The 17,769-nt window shown below is 38.4% G+C and overlaps 1 protein-coding gene across 2 annotated transcripts in view; it reads right to left on the bottom strand.

Annotated features, from left to right (window-relative positions):
• SRBD1 (S1 RNA binding domain 1) overlaps window positions 1-17,769 on the bottom strand; it is a 215,896-nt gene that overhangs the window by 145,405 nt on the left and 52,722 nt on the right. For both annotated transcript variants that reach the window (XM_015112279.3, XM_077959633.1), the window contains exons 11-14: window positions 17,330-17,437; window positions 14,771-14,928; window positions 12,405-12,495; window positions 11,616-11,723 (exon numbers count right to left, since the gene is read on the bottom strand). In XM_015112279.3, coding sequence (XP_014967765.2) covers window positions 11,616-11,723; window positions 12,405-12,495; window positions 14,771-14,928; window positions 17,330-17,437 — 465 coding nt within the window. The remainder of the gene's footprint in view (window positions 1-11,615; window positions 11,724-12,404; window positions 12,496-14,770; window positions 14,929-17,329; window positions 17,438-17,769) is intronic.

Here is a 17,769-nt window from a genome sequence, read left to right as displayed (position 1 = left end):
TCTTCTTATTTTAATTATATTTTAGTTTTCTTTTATTGATACTTATTCGTCTTTTCAGCCCCCCAAATCATCCTATCTTACAAATCAAAAGAGAAGTTGAACAAGTCTACTCTTTTATCCACTGATTACGATTATGATATTATCTACAAGCAATGAGATTTCTTTTCTAACTCTCTTTACCCAAAGATAATCATTAAAAAACTTTTATGCTATACATGGGGGGAAGCAGGTAAAGGAGGAATTTAGTTCTTAAGTTTTGGTCTTCCAGAACTATTTTTAACAGATCAGTAACTTCCCTCTTACATACATTCTTGGTTACTTACACTTCTTTCACCTTTGTATATGTCCTTGTAAAATCCACACCTGGCAGGCAGTATGCAGTCAATACATACAAATTAATTTACTTTTTTTTTTTTTCTTTGAGACGGACTCTCGCTCTGTTGCCCAGGCTGGAGTGCAGCGGCGCAATCTCCGCTCACTGCAAGCTCGGCCTCCCAGGTTCACGCCATTCTCCTGCCTCAGCCTCCCGAGTAGCTGGGATTACAGGCGCTGCCACCACGCCCGGCTAATTTTTTGTATTTTCAGTAGAGACGGTGTTTCACCGTGTTCACCAGGATGGTCTCGATCTCCTGACCTCATGATCCGCCCGCCTCGGCCTCCCAAAGTGCTGGGATTACAGGCGTGCGCCACCGCGCCCGGCCAAATTAATTTACTTTTAGTTCCCAATCTTTTTCTGGTGGCAAAGCCCCTGGAAGTCAATGTGTTCTACTGAGAACACAATAGAATATTTGCATATTACATAATACAATTAAATATATAAGAGCTAAATCAGATACTAGTTACTAAAATAAATTGTTCCACACTTGGTTTGGCAAAGAACCTTTCTTGTATGAATGACATAATTCATACAAGAAAGGTTCCTTTCTTTCTTTTCTTCTGGGGAAAAAAACACACTTGATAGAATACTTAAGCAATTTTCTGACATACTCTAGTAAGTAGAAGACTTGATCTAGCAAACCAATCACCCAAACATTTTTATTTGTGTTTTTCTCTACTGGAATTATGTTCTGTTTTCCATAAAATTTTGTTACAAAGAGTGCATCTCTGAATTGGCCTATTAGAAGCCTTTTCCCTTGAAATAAGATTATAATAAAGTTTTAACGTGTTAATAACTAAAGTATTTGGAAAGTTTTCTTTGACATGAGGAATTTTAATTGAGATTGGGAAAATTCTATTCATTAATTTAACTTTTTTCCAAGGAATATGGTAAGGATCATGGCTCATTATTTTACTGGAAGAGCACATCTGTCCAGCTTACATATCCCACTGTGTTCTGAGAACCATCCCTCTATTTACTTTCCTTCAGAGGATCTTTTGCAGTTGTACAAGGTGGTCTGAATTTTATTTCTAAAAGCTTTCTAACTTTTCACTGAAGACTCTTGCAGGCCAATCTTCTCTCTTAACTTTGCATTTTTAAAGGCTGAAAACTGTAATTTCATAGAACAATGTTCCTCAAACTTTTATGATCAACCATAAGAAATACATCACAACCCAGTACACAATACATATATGTAACGAAAACAAATATTCATGAGGCAATACTTAGCTTACTACACAAAATGCCCTTTATTTCCTATTCTTTTCTATTTAACTTTTTAAAAATGCTGGTTGAGACGCACTAAATGGACTTCACATTTCATCAATGGGTTACAAGTTACAATCTGAAAAACACAGGCTTATACGACACAGAAAAATGAGGATAAAGAGAACATGAATCTGGATAGTAGGATAAAGGAGGACACAAATTCATCACACTGTACTTCAGCACTGGAGGCTTCTTAAAATGTGTCTCATATACCAAGAATATCGGTTATAACTATACTTATCTAAAAATTGTACCTCTTGTCACTATCGCCTTACCTTGCTTTTAATTCTCGATATAGAATTTTTCACCAACTGACATATATAAAAATACACACACACTTATCTTTTTCTCTGTTTTCCCCATTGGAATGCAAACTTCAAGAGGGGTAGGGACTTCACCTATACTGCTCTCGTTCCCAGCACACAATACTATGCCTGTCACATAGTCTTGGTTCTGAGGGATACTCTGCTGACTGGATGATGGAAATAGGAGCAATGGGATGTTTTTGTTCTAGCTAAAGCATCAAAGGCCTGTTTTGTCAACAACAGCAATCATCCATCTGTGTCCTATAAAATGGATGTGTTTTGGGGGGAGGGACAAGAGTTAGGTTCGAGAGAAAAAAATTCTTTGGGAAGATGACTGGGATGCTATGCTATTTTTCCTGCTCTCTCAACATTTCACATAGAAGAATATCTTATCCATCACATGCCAAGTGGAAGGTGCTTTACTGGGAACACTTCGTGAGCTTCACATATGCTCCGAGTATGGAGTGCTAAACATGCCTTAGAAAAATGAAAAGGAAGAGCTACCTCTGAGGGCACAGAAAAGTATGAGAGGAAGGCAAGGATGGGTAAGAAAGAGAATACATAGCAAGCACAAGGTATGAGAGAGAGAGAAAATTAAAAAGGGAGACAGCTGTGCTAAGGATAAGTTGCCATTGGAGAGCAGGCAAGGAGGTATGAGCCAAATGGGCCTGCAGGAGGAAGTGTATGGCAGGCTTTCAACAGATTCTGTCCAAGAGGACTGAGCAGCGAAGTAACTCAGATGAGAATGGCTGGTCTGAAGCCCAGGGCTAAAGAGGGAAAGCAGGAACCAGTCAACCAAAGAAGATATCAGCTACATCACAGCTTCCTTGCAGGGGAAGTCTCAGAAAACAAAAACAGAAAAATTCTTCATAACACCCCATGAAAGGAAGCATCAGCAATTGTATTTGGGCCACCCAGAGGGCCTTAAAGGGCCTTAACCTAGAATGCAACTGGTCCTACTTCCTAAGACCATGCTCTTTTTCCCCATGCTACTCAACTCTGAGGACTAAACTTAGAGGGATCAAAAATTCAGCTAGTGAGTTAGGGAAAATAAGAATAACAAAGAGGAAAAGAGAGAAGATACTAACTACAAATCCCAATAAACCACCTGCAAATCCCGACAGTGAAGTAGCATCTCCCAGAGTGAAACAGGCCTGACATTTAATTGAACTTATCTCAAGTTTGGAGCTCTGATTATTGCACTAGAGAAGATATTTCAACTGCTGAAATGAGACTATGCTAATAACTAAGAGAGACTGAAAAGGCTATGATACCTGTCCATTATTTCAGCCAGGAACTCATGAGTTCATCCAAACATGAGTTCATCCAAACATGAGTTGAATAAAGAGAGGAGGTAGTAAAGAAAAAGTTGTTCTCTTCTTGTACCTTACTGAGTCTATCTCATTCAATCTGACATTTATAGGTGATAAATATTTGCTGAATAAATGCATGCATAGGTAAAATAACTACAAGAAAATATATAATAACATTAATATGATTCTCTGAGTAGTGAGAGTACCAGTGATTTTTATTTTCCTCTTGGCATTTTTCTGGACTTTTCAAGATCTCCCTCTTAAGCATCCTTTAAAAAAAAAAGAATATTAAATTGCCAGAGGATGAAGGTTGTATCGTGTACATGTTTCCACAGGCATAGACATCCTGAGGAAAGAACTAAAAGAAACAAGTAATTCTTAACTCAAAAGTGTAAATTTAGATGATTTAAAAGATCTTTATCTACTTTTCTTTATGGTCTGTCTTTGGTGTCTGAAAAGAGCAAATTTTACATTTTAAGAAAATTTAAAATACAAAACCAATATGAGAAATTAGCTACTTGGATTCACCTTTTACTGAAAACAACTAAAATACTAGACCTATCTTCTTATAGAGATGTGTGAGTTGGCAAGAAAGAAATTTTTTTGCTAAAAAAAAAAAAAAATGAAGTATATGTGAGAACCTTGATTTCCAAAGCTGACTTTCAGCTGAGGCCATCTGCTGAACGAAGTGTGTTTTATTTTCAAGTTTCATGGCCTCACAGAGCTTCACAGAACCAGAAGAACAAAATACAAAACCCAGGATCCACCTAAGATACAGATGTTAACAAAAGATCCCCTACCTACTCTCACACATGTAAAGCTAGGACTCCAGAGTTAGGTTAAGCCCTCAATGTAAGAATAAAACAGAAATATAACTCATTATACTCTACCCCCAGGGGATCACAACGAAAATGGACTATCTCAAACTCAGTCACAGGCTGATGAAGGGGGGAATTGCTGATGAGAATATGGAACCATAAGCCATCTGTCTGGTCTGTAGCCTAAATTCACACTACCTGGGTGGTCAGAAAAAAACTGAAGTCGAGAATTTAATTTAAGTGATCCCAACCTGGGAGTACCTAAGGGAGTGCAGCAGAAACAAATGCAAATCCTCTTTGAAGCAACTTACCATCAATGCAGGCCTAAATGAATTCCCACAAAGTTCCATCAAAAGAAAAAGTTCACCATAAAAACTGAACAAAAAAGGAAAGAAAGCATCACAAAGCAGAACCAGCAATTACAGTATATAGCAGAAATAAACTTCCAAGGATTCTAGAATTATCACACAGATTATAAAATCAAAGATTTAAAAATCAAAGGTTTAAAAAAAAGACAGGCTTGAAAATTATAGCCAGGAAAAAACTGTAGGAATCATCAAGCAGATATGAAAAACACAGAACTTCTAGATGAAAAATAAAACTAAAATTAAATGGGCTAGGTATGGTAGCTCACGCCTGTAATCCCAGCACTTTGGGAGGCCATGGCAGGCGGATCATGAGGTCAGGAGTTTGAGACCAGCCTGACCAACATAGTGAAACCCTGTCTGTACTAAAAATACAAAAAATAGCTGGGCATGGTGGCAGGCGCCTGTAATCCCAGCTACTCAGGAGACTGAGGCAGGAGAATCACTTGAACCCAGGAGGCGGAAGCTGCAGTGAGCCGAGATTGCGCCGCTGCACTCCAGCCTGGGGCGACAGAGTGAGATTCCATCTTAAAAAAAAAAAAAAAAATTGAATGGATGTCAGTTCTCCAAAAATTAAATTACAGACTTAATGAGTTAAAATTATAAAACTTCTATGATTTTCTAGGAGAAAATCATAGTATCCTTGATTTTGCCAAAATTTCTTTTTTTTTTTTTTTTTGAGACAGAGTCTCGCTCTGTCGCCCGGGCTGGAATGCAGTGGCCGGATCTCAGCTCACTGCAAGCTCCGCCTCCCGGGTTTACGCCATTCTCCTGCCTCAGCCTCCCGAGTAGCTGGGACTACAGACGCCCGCCACCTCGCCCGGCTAGTTTTTTGTATTTTTTTAGTAGAGACGGGGTTTCACCGTGTTCGCCAGGATGGTCTCGATCTCCTGACCTCGTGATCCACCCATCTCGGCCTCCCAAAGTGCTGGGATTACAGGCTTGAGCCACCGCGCCCAGCCCAAAATTTCTTAAATAGAAAACAAAAAGCAAAAACTATACCAAAAAATTGATAAATTGGACTTTCTCAAAACTAAAATTTTTGCTATTCAAAAGATCCTGTTTAAAAAAAAGTGAAAAGCCACAGACTGGGAAAAAATGTTTACAAAACATACACCTGACAAAGGGCTTAATTCAGAATAAACAAAAAATGCTTATTCAATAATCACAAGGAAAACAATCCATTTTTTTAAATGGGAAGATTTGAACAGATACCTCACCAAAGAAGATACATGGATGGCAAATAAGCAAATGAAGATGCTCATGATCATTAATCACTAGGAAAATGCAGATTAAAACCACAATGAGATATCACTACATATCCACTAGGGCAGCTAAATTTAAAAAAGGCTGACCGTACCAAGCACTGACCATAACTTCATAATTCCATTGAGAATATGGAGAAACTAGTGTTACGGAATCCTTAGGGTGTCACTTTTCCAGCCAGACACCTCTGTGGCCAGTGGCGCCTTTGTCCGAGTTTTGTCAAGCTCCCTGGGCTCATTCCACTCACTCAAGCTGGCAGGCTGTGCTTGGCTGGTGATACTCGCCCGGATCTCACCCTGCCAAGGGTGAGCCAGGCGTAGTGTGGTGAGCAGTGTGTGAGTGAACACAGGGTCCGGCCACTGTGCACCGGTAGGTGTGCCAGCTGTGGCAGGGCAGGCGGTGCCATGCAAGGCTGTGGCTGGACGAGATGTATCGCACACAACAACCACTGCAGACACCCACATCTGGACAAGGGGAACGCCGTGGTGCTTGGAAGGTGGGAGATGCCACGAACCACAGAGTCCCAAAGAGGGTGTCATAGCCCTGGCTTAGGGAGCACCTAGGTCTGGGCTCCCCAAAGGGTTGCAGCTAGCTCTTTTCTCCTTCTCAAGGTCTGCAACATGGCAGGCAGGAGGGCATGTTTCAGCCCTGTTTGTGTTACAGTTCTTTCAGATCCACCATTTGGTGGGACCAGAGTTCTTGTCCCATGTCCAAGAAGAATGAAGTATGTGGACAACTGGAGGGTAAGCAAGGCGGAGAGGAACTTCATTGAGTGACAGAACAGCTCTCAGAAGACCCAAAGTGGATAGACCCTTTCCGCAGGCAGGTTGTCCCAATGAGTATCTAAATCTCAGCAGAGGAGACCCACAGTGGGTAGCCCCTTTCTGCAGGCAGGTTATCCCAATGAGCGTCCAGCTCTCAGTGGAGAGAAGATGAGCAGTGGGTAGCCCCACTCTGCAGGCAGGTCTCCTGACAAGTGTCCAGCTCTCAGCAGAGAGCAGACCCAAAGTGGGTAGCTCCTTCCCACAGCTGGTAGTCCCAACATCTGTGTCAGTCTGGCTGAGTCCAGGGTTTTTATGGGCTCAGAAGTGAGGAAATGCATGCTGATTGGTCCATGGTCCATGGGTGATTGGTCCACCCAGAAATGGTAGCCCGGCCTCCAGGATTCATGTAGGCCCTGGCTTGGAGGTCGGGGTTTCACTGAGACCTGCCCCTTGCCACCCAGGAATGTCTGCCTCCCATCACCAACATGCATCCACGGTGCCTGGGCTGTTTGTGCCAGGAGACACCTGTAGGCCTGTGCCAAGCTGCCCTTAGCCATCACCCCACCCCAGCCTCACTCCTGTGTTTGTTGGTGCCCAAAGTCCTGAACAGGCTGAGGCAGGAGGGGCTGGTGTCAGCACTGCCCCGAGTGCATGCACACCTGTCCAGGTCGCAACAGTGCCCAGGCTCAGCCACAACTTTGCTCTGTACTGGAGCAGGTGCTGGGAGCAGGGAGAGACCAGGGAACTAGAGCAGGCACTTCCAAGCCTGCAGGGGCAACACAGGCCTCTGAGAGCACAGGGATGCTCAGGTCCAGAGCTGCAGCTGGGCAGCTGCAACTGCACCCAGGAGCATGGGGCTTCTGCCCCACTAACCTGGTAGGAGGTGGGGCTCCCATCACCTACGGAGCATGTAATCCCAGCCACAACTCCCCTGCTGCAGCCGGTGTCTTCCCAGCAGCTGCTCCAGATGGGCCGCCACTGCCACTACTAGAATTCTGATACATTGCTGGTGGGAAAGTAAGATAGTACAACCATCTTGGGAAAAAGCTTGACAGTTTCTTAAGTTAAACATATACCATACACCACACAACACAGACTTTCCACACCTAGTTATTTACCTAAGAGAAATGACAGCATATATCCATACAGACTTGTAAACGAATGTTCATGCTGCTTTACTGGTAGTAGCAAAAAAGTAGCAACAACTTTAATATCCATCAACAGGTGATTGAATGATCGTGATACAGCCAAACAATGAATACTGTTCGGTAATAAAAAGAACCACTGGTTTCTGCAACAACGAGGATGAAATCTCAAAATAATCATGCTCCATGAAAGAAGCTAGCAAAAGATTATATACTGTATGATTCCACTATGTATGAATCTAAAAAACACAAACTAATGTATAACTACAAAAGCAAAATAAGTGCCTGCTATATGTCAACAAATTGAAAATTGCAAACCATTCTAGCATATACTTTTAACAAATGACCCATAAAACTGTATAATTTTTCATGAACATTTTCAACTTTCATTTTTTCATGAACATTTCAACTTCAACTATCACAACTCAGTATGTGATAACTGAGACATTCTGCAATTTAACCATTCTGCATGGTTACATTCTGCAATTTAACCCCAGTTTAACTTTTTGCTCCTTTGGTAATTAGAATTTATAGCTTTGGATGGCTTGCCCCATAATATGTGTAAGTATCATGATTTGTAAGGTATTTTAAGGGTAGGGAGAGAAATGAATGAGAGAAAAGATAGATGAATGGGTCAGGTTTCATGGGGTTTATGAATTAGGATATATAGCATGGCATTTGCTAACCTATGGTAGCATGTCGAGGCAAAGAGTGTTGGAAGGAACAGATAAGAGGAAATGTGCTGGTAGATATGGCTGGAAAAGGTTTTTCAGGATGAGTGGCTGACAAGATTATAGAAATACCCATCAGATTATCTGTTCAGAAGGTATTAAAAATGACTGCCGGAGAAAGCCTGGAGATTTCAATTTCAATGTAACTTCAAAGTGTTAAGATGAGAAAACATACTTTTCTCAAATAGGCACTTTGAATTGGCAAAATGGTAATAAAATGAAATTAACCAGCTGATTTTTCTAAAGCACTTGCTATAAATTCCAATTAGATATTTGCGTCATTTAAAAACTTCAAAAGCACATAATATTAGCAAAGAAATGCAAAAAGTACTTTAAAAGACTAATACACTATAAGTAGAGTTAAATCAGAACTGCAAAATTGGTTCAACTGTAGAAAATAGCTACTATAATTTATCACAGGGGTAGATTTTAAAACCCCATATAATTAGAGCAGAAAGGAGAAAACAGATTATAGGAGAAAGACTACCATCCAAAGCAAGTCTTAAATTGCAACAAAAATGGGGCTCTTCTGAAAGAAAATGCCTAATGGAGACTATATTCATAAAAGTGCAAAGAAGGGATGAAGGATCCTGGCTAACACGGTGAAAACCCGTCTCTACGAAAAACTATAAAAAATTAGACAGGCGTGGTGGCGGGCACCTGTAGTCCCAGCTACTCGGGAGGCTGAGGCAGGAGAATGGCGTGAACCTGGGAGGCAGAGCTTGCAGTGAGCCAAGATCGTGCCACTGCACTCCTGCCTGGGTGACAGAGCGAGACTCCATCTCAAAAAAAAAAAAGAAATTTTTTTTACATATTAATGGGGTCTCCCTAATGTCAAAGATTAGCCCACACTTAACATATTTACTAAAAACAGCCTTAAAAATAGGAGATACATAACACATTCCATTTTAAATCTTCACAATGGTCTATGGTGCTAACAGGTAAGTAACATTTCCACAGAAGGACATGCTAAAGCTAACAGAGGATTAAAAATATATGGCTAATCAGAGGCAGTAGGTGGCAGGCCTGAACCTAGGTCTGTCTCTATAGCTCACATACTTCACATCATACCACAGCACCTATTGTGAGGCTCAACTAAAACGGCATCTAATTCATATCCATTAATAAGATTGAACATCTCATGATACCACGATACACAGATTATTTTACAAAAGTGCGATAGACATTATTACTATCCAGTGATAGATTTTACTATCATCCTTATTGCATCAAGGTGAAAATGAACTTTATGTAGGTTTATTAATTTGCATAAGAAAATACTGCCTCTAATTTCACAGCACTTTTAAATACATATAATTTATATTTGTAATAAAAGTACATATATAAACAAACACTCATAAAAAAACATACTATTTATTAAAGCCTTAGTGTTTTGTTGTAATTTATGTTATCTCACTTTTAATACTGTTAAAAAACCTATAAGGTAGATATTCTTTTCCCCATTTTAAAAATGAAGGAAAGTGAAGCTAAGAAAGGCTAAGTTACTCTTCAAAACCTGCCTAACTAGTAAATGATTAAAACAAAAGATGAACCCATGGGACATACATATCCCAATCAAGGGATATTCTATAAGCAAATGCAGAAAAAACTGAAGACATCTTCACGACTTAATATTTTTTATGATTTGAAAGTTGTACTTACAACCACTACAAATATATGCAAGATATTTACATGAAATTAACGTGAACGGGTTAAAAAAAAATCAGAGAAGGTACCTGAAATAAACTGAACCAGCTACATCAGTGCTTGTATTAGTTTCTCAAAAGGACTGGGTGCACATTTGCAGTTCCCAGAATAGGGAAGAACCACAGTATTTCCCAGGCCAACTTAAATTACAACAAGAGAGGCTGGGCGCGGTGGCTCAAGCCTGTAATCCCAGCACTTTGGGAGGCCGAGACGGGCGGATCACAAGGTCAGGAGATCGAGACCATCCTGGCTAACCCAGTGAAACCCCGTCTCTACTAAAAAATACAAAAAACTAGCCGGGCGTGGTGGCGGGCGCCTGTAGTCCCAGCTACTCGGGAGGCTGAGGCAGGAGAATGGCGTAAACTTGGGAGGTGGAGCTTGCAGTGAGCTGAGATCCGGCCACTGCACTCCAGCCTGGGGGACAGAGCGAGACTCCGTCTCAAAAAAAAAAATTAAAAATAAATAAATAAATAAATAATAAAAAATAAAAATAAATTACAACAAGAGAAAGAGGGAAAAATCCCGCAGTGGATGTTTTAATCTGTTTCCTTTTTGAATCATGATCCCATGGCACCTATAGTTTGTTCCTGACCTTCTCTTACTCCCCTTGTTACCACGAGTTTGTTTTTCTGACTCTGACTACACTCTTGGCACTCTCGACTATACTAACTGCCTGGCCCTTCCCTTTTGGCCTACTTACACAAATCCTAGAATTCTTCCTGTGTTAGGTTTTACTTTCTGTTGGTTTGTTGATCCTATCAGCCACCTACTCATCAGTCGACTATTCTTTTAGTTATTAGTTTTCTCACTAGCAGTGGGAGATAGCTCTTGAGCACTTTCTGTTAAATATCAGCCATTATAACTACCCTCTCTCCTAGAATTAAATCCTTTAGGACTTAATATTCTACTGTAGTTTGGAAAAGGTAGACATGACTATTGAGATCCAAAGAGCAAGAAGGGAAACAATGGTGAAAGAAAGCAGAACTACTACAGATGCAGGGACAAGACTAGAGAAATTGGGTCTCTAATCCAAAGCTATTCACAAGTTATCTGTATGGCTATATGAAATAAAAGTTTGTGACCAAGGGATAAATGAGGAAAGAATACTGGAAATACTTTTTAATTCATAATACTTACCTTGGCTCTCAGTTCTGAAGGGTAATGATTAATAGGCTTCAAAGCTTTGGGAGAAGAAGGCTAAGTTATTCACAGTCTACTAGCTGCTAGCCTGCCTGGTACATCATTCTACTTATTATTCAATAGTTAACTAGAACCCTCACACAATGTATAGCCTAGAAAATCCGATGAAACTGAGCCCTAATGTGCTGCTTCTGTAAAAAGTTTCTGGACTCTGTCCTGCTCTAATCATTCCTATCTCAAATGTCTCCAAGACTCAGACACTTTACATTATCCTGCAAACTTCTCGTGAACACCAAGAGGTGATCTGGAGGGCAAAGAAGAAGTACATCTTAAAAAGAGAAGGGAGGATTCATCACAAAAGGAACTTTAAAGTTCCCATGCTTCTCCAAGAAAAGAGACATACGTAACAGCCTTACCAGTAAACAACATCCAGTGGTGCAAAATAATTCTTCATTATCAGGTCAGCAAAGTAAGCTTCTGTTTCTCGGCAGGCAGTTCCATTTCCAATCACCACTGTGCTGCAGCTTCAAGTCAGAAACAGAATGACAAACTGAATTTCCAGGCATGCTTTGAAAACAACCAGAGAAAATGTACAGAATGCACAAATACTATTATATGATGTTCTTATTCTCTCATATATACAAGCAACCTGTCCACTGTTGCACAAGAAAAACACAGACTTATATAGAATAAAAGACACTGCCCTGCATTTGGTATAGGAGGCAGCAAAGAAGTATTTTACTGCCACACTATCTCAAAAAAGTCAGCTTTCTTCGCATCAAGAAGGAACCAAAATTAGACATGGGTAAGTCAACTCTGCAGCAATCTAAGCCACAGTAAAATACTATGATTAAATTATATAATACATTGTCAATTTCTGAAACTTCTAACTACAACCACATCTATTCCTCAGATGGAAAGAAGGGAGGGAGGAAGGGAGGCAGAAAACTGGAACAGAAGAATGAACTGCTCACATCTGCCCATATTACCTCCTTTATTTGTGAAGGTAGCAAAGGAAGGGTGCAGCGTTTCTCAAGTCTCCACATGCAGAGTTCTCCAGCAATTTTGCCCCAGCACTGTTTTACATGGTTCCTTCTCTCTCACAAAGGTACCTCCCTTAATCCCTCCCTCCAAATTAGGGGCTTCAAAGGTATCTCTGGTTGGCTGAGCCACTGAAATATTCAAAAGATTACTTATTTTCATACTTGAAATTCAGCAAAAGCCTCTTTATTTTCTCTGCCTCTCGGAAGCCTTGTCCACAATGCAAGTAAACCACATCAGTGTGAAGTATCTGACCTTTAAAAAATGAAAAGAATAAGACATTTTACAAGAAATTACAAAGTGAAACACATCAATGATTTTATTAAGCAAGTTGTTAACACAAAAGAAGACTGGCTTGTTTTTTAAAATGAAGTCTGAACTGAGAACAGGAGAATCCCAAAAATGTCAAAGACTACTTCCCTGGAAATCACAACAGTCAATTTGAGAACGGCAGCTGAAACTGAGAGAGGTTTAGTACAAAGGGTGCCCAGTAGTTCTGAAAGGATTAGAAAACACTGATCCCTATGAACTCTTGAAACTAACTAGTAGAAGATACCTTTCAAGACAAAAAATTCCACACTGAGGAAAAACAATTGGTAATCACATCCAAACTGAGCAAAGTAAAGATAGTAAGAGCAAAGGAAAAAGAAAGCCCAGATAAAGGAAAGCAACAGAGAAGCAGATTCCAGAAAGTATAAACTGTCTCTCAATCCACACAAAATTTTTTCTTTTAATGATTTGGAAAAAACAGAAGAGAAAGTTCTAGAGATATAGAGTGAGAACAGTTTGCCTGACCCAGCCTCTACTGAAAGTTCAAGCAAACTAATGTATAAAACTAAGCAAAAGAAATGCATGATGGTCAAATTCTACATAGAATGATTTTTTTTAAAACAAAAAAAATTTTAAAGGAGTAATATAATGTCCTTACAGAAAGATGTGTCTAATGTATGAGAACAAGCTTCTTAAAAAGAAACATTACAGAAAATAAGAGTAACGTAAATCTGGCTCATGCCTGTAATCCCAGCACTTTGGAAGGCCAAGGCAGGCCATAGCTTGAGCTCAGGATTTCAAGACCAGCCTGGGCAACATGACGAAGCTTCGTCTCTACTAAAAATACAAAAAAAAAAAAAAAAAAAACCAGGCATGGTGGTGCGTGCCTATGGTCCCAGCTACTCATGAGGCTCAGGTGGGAGGATAGCTTGAACACAGGAAGCAGAGGCTGCAGTGAGCTGAGATCGCGCCACTGCGCTCCAGCCTGGGTAACAGAGCAAGACCCTGACTCAGTAAAAATTAAATATATAAAAGAATAACATAAGTCAAACTTAGAAAATCTCAGAAATTAGATGAGATAAACTGGGAATTAATTAGAGATGAAAGAAAAAAAATTTCAGAAATGAAAATCTAAACTAAAAAAATAAAAATAGCAAATGCTAACAGAAAATAAAACAAGAAGTTAAAAGATCAAAAAATTAGAAATAAAGAAGTTCATAGGGAGCTATAAACTATTTTTTAAAGTATCAAATGGAAAGTCTAAAACTGAAAAACCAATCATTTGAACTCAGTAGATGGTTTTAGTAACAAATCAGACATAGCTGAATACAGGATTAATTAACTTAGATGATCAACAGAAAATAAACAAAAAGGAGAGAAGAAACTGAAAGGTATAATGCGTATGTAATTGGAGTTCCAGAAAGAGATGCTAGCAGCTCCACAAATCCTAAGTGGAATTCATGCAAAAAAGAAAAGACAAGAAAACTCACACATACACACACACTGAAGCATATCATAAGAAAACTGAAAAACACAAAGAGAAAATCTTAGCAGCCAGAGGAAAAAGACATATTACCTTCAAAGGAACAATAATAACAGTTTGGCTGACTTCTCAACAAAAATTATAGTAGTCAAAAACAAAAAAATGACATATTTAAAATACTGAAAGTACTGCCAATCTTGAATTCTACACCAAGCAAAATATATTCTTCAAAAATGAAGGCAAAACAGAGATGTTTTCAGACAAACTAAAACTAAGACAATGTGTCTCATTAAAAGTAATAGCATAGAGTTCTTCAGGCAGAAAGAAAATAATCTCAAATGGAAGCATGGAAATGCAAAAGAAATGAATATCAGTGAAAATGTAAGTAAATAGGAAAAAAATATTGACTGGGCAAAACAATAAAAATGTCTTTTGGTATTCGAAATATATACAGAATTAAAGTGCATCATATACAAATGCATCACAATAATAGAATCTGATGGGAATTAATAGAGTTCAAGTTTGAGCCTAATTAATCCTCAATATCTCTACTGAGACATAGGAAGCATATAAATGATAGTTGTATATTAACGGGTTTGATGAACAAATGAGAGAAAAATGAAGTTTGATTATCTGGTTCCCAATACCCCCATATGTGAGAAAACTACTTTCTAAGTCTTAAAGATTAACATTATTTCCAAATCCTCATGAAATGTATGAAATGAAACTTATAACCAACTAAACAACTTTTATATGGAAAACTGCAAGACAACTTACTGGTAGGAGAAATTATAGCTAATTTGCAACCATGTTTATAACCAGGATCCACTCCCATTAAGGTGCGCCCTGGAACAGGGCTTGTTAAAAGGAGCTGACGAAGGTTCCGTCCAAACATCATTACTGATTCCTTCTCTGCATCTGATGTTAGTTTGGCTCTTTAGAAATAGAAGAAAAGGTTTTTCATTCACCCAAATTTTCTTTCAGAAAAGGAGCATTCATTTTGTACAATTATTTCTCAAAGGATAATTTATTATAACAATATAACTTAAGAGAAAAATATACAAAAATTATATTGACTCTATTTTCACTAATCACAGTAATATATGATAGCACAAGCAATTCTGAAGCAAGTCTTGTAAGTTTATCATACCTACATTACCTCTCTATCTGCTCTCTACTGTATATAAAACCCATGCTTATAAATATGTGTATATGTGAGAAAGAGAGTGTACACACATTTGAATGTCACATGGGATGGAAACAAAAGTAGGGACAGTGGGCAGGGAGAAAATACCCCAGACAATGGAAACAGCATATGTAAAGGTTCATGGCTCATTATAGAAACAGCAAGTAATTTCGTATGCTAAAGTAAAAAGAAACAGCAAGACAGAAGTAGAGGCAAGAAAAAAAACAGATCACAAAGGGTCATGCATGTTCTTCTCAAGAGCTTGGATTCTATCCTGGAGACAAACAAGATCAGCTGAAAGAAGTATACAAGCATGAAATCATGAGATGAGAATTTTGAAAGGGCGATTTATAATATGCACCAGAAAAGACAAGACAGAAGACCAAGATCATCTATGACGCTTGTTCAGTAATCCAGACAAAAAATGATGTCCTCGATTAAAAGTCACCATGTAGATAAAGGGGAGGAAAAATTCAAGTTACAATAAAAGATGGCAAAACAGATAGTACTTTATAACTGACAATGTAGAACTGATGACAGAGGTAGATGTGAAAAATGACACATGGATGAATGATCATGACAGTCACGGGAATAAGATATGCAGAAGTAGGCTATGCATAGTATACAGTCAACCAAATTAAGTGACTGCAAAATAAAATAGTCTAAAAAACAAACCAAGTGGGAGTTTCCTCCTCTTTAACTGTTGTTCAGGTAAGTATTCCTATCAGGAGGCGTATCTGTAGATAATACCTGCAAACTAACTTATAAACTGAAATAAGTTATATTTCTTTACGGGCATTTTAGAAAAAGAAAAAGAAAGTACTCTTGCTTATCTGCTGCTAATAGAATTCAGAAAAGGTTTATACATTAAATGATCCCACATCAAACTGTTTACATTAAACCTTAATGAAATTATTCCACGTGCAGTGAAGCTACTCAAATCAAAAATATATGCAAAAAATGTCAAAAGTGCCACTAGACATAAGCAACATGAGAAAACAATAAAAAGAAAAACATACAAAAAGAAATTGATATTTTAAATAACAAATTTTCCTTCAGGAAGAACCAAATTCCTAATTTTTAAAGTGTACGCCCTAGCTCTCAAAAGCAAGAGATGTTAGACAGCTTGAAATGAAATACAATTCTAAAAGGAACAATATTTTCAGGCTACATCTAGGCTAAAATGGATGTAACAAGAGATTAAATGACTTTGGTAAAAATAAATTGGACAACAAGACTATGTGTCTTTTTTAATAGTACCTGCTCACTCCCTGCTCTGAACCAATCTTAACTCAATGGTCAAGTCCAGCAAAAGAGAAACAAGCCCTACATAGGCTGCTAAAAATTCTAGAGAGGTTGAAGAGATGGCTACAAAACTACAGTTCTCAAGTCGCCCTTGCTGAAACTTACAAATAAATGAGAATGAAGACAATCTATAATACTTTGGAAGGAATGTATTAGGGAATGTCTAGTTTCTAAAGATTGGGTACAAAAACAAGGGTTACAGAGAAGTAAGAAAGAGGAGTTTTGCCTCCCTACATTTCTTTACTTTCCATCTTCTGTCCTCTAAACAATTCTAAACCCCACCTCTTTTGCAGTTTTCATCTTTATTACTTAGTCCTTCTATTAGTCCATTCACATTGCCATTTTAATAATCTCCTAATATTTATCATTGATGATAATTTTTCATCCAAATAACTCCCATTTGGAGTTAAAAACAAAGTAATTGACTCATCATGTACCCTACTGATTTCTTTATGCTTTCTTTGGCTCTCTTACCTCTAAAAACACCTCCAACTAACTTCTCCATTAACTTCTCAGTTCACTTCTGCCAAGCCAAATTTCTAATCAATAAAACCACTTGTTTAGCTTGGTTGTCAAATTGCAAGACCAGTATCGTAGGATTTCAAGGGGTGCACATTAAGTGGTCAAGATTTGAAAAATATATCATAATTAAGAACTATTTTTATGATCTATGCATGTGAAAGCATCTACAGATTGAAATCAAGCCTTAACTTTAACACTTTGTGATGCAGACTAAATTTTTTCAATTGGTTAATCAATCAACATATATTTGCTACACACTGTAATGGGACTAGTACCATATAATAATAAGCAGTACACAAAATTAAACAAGACAAGATATATACCTGAATTCTCTACAGAGAAGAGGATAAATAAGGCGTTTAAAGGAATCATTCAGTGAATCACGTAAGATCTTCATTAACTCTGGCCTTGCAAAGCCACGTGGTCTCCACCTGCAAAACAGAAAAGCCCACACTAAAACTGATGCAACAACAAATAAGGCCATAAAAGGGCTCCCAAAAAGAAGGGAGGTGGAATACAGAAGGGGGTAAAACCCTTATTGAAGTCAAAGTAACATAATCTGCAAGGAAAGGCTGTGGTATCTGGAAATTATTACTATGACATCTGGAGTTTTTATTTTAAAAACCCTAGTAACTATCTATGGTCAGATATAAAACAAGGAAAAAATTTCCTCTTCAGTAAAGGGTCTCCAAAGCATTATTAATAATGGCCAAAATCTTAAGATACAAGAAAGGCACCAAAAAATTACTACAACTCTGCTACA

The sequence above is a fragment of the Macaca mulatta genome, chromosome 13 (genome assembly GCF_049350105.2).
Source record: "Macaca mulatta isolate MMU2019108-1 chromosome 13, T2T-MMU8v2.0, whole genome shotgun sequence".
NCBI lineage: Eukaryota > Metazoa > Chordata > Mammalia > Primates > Cercopithecidae > Macaca > Macaca mulatta.
This window is presented reverse-complemented; position numbering and strand designations above follow the sequence as displayed.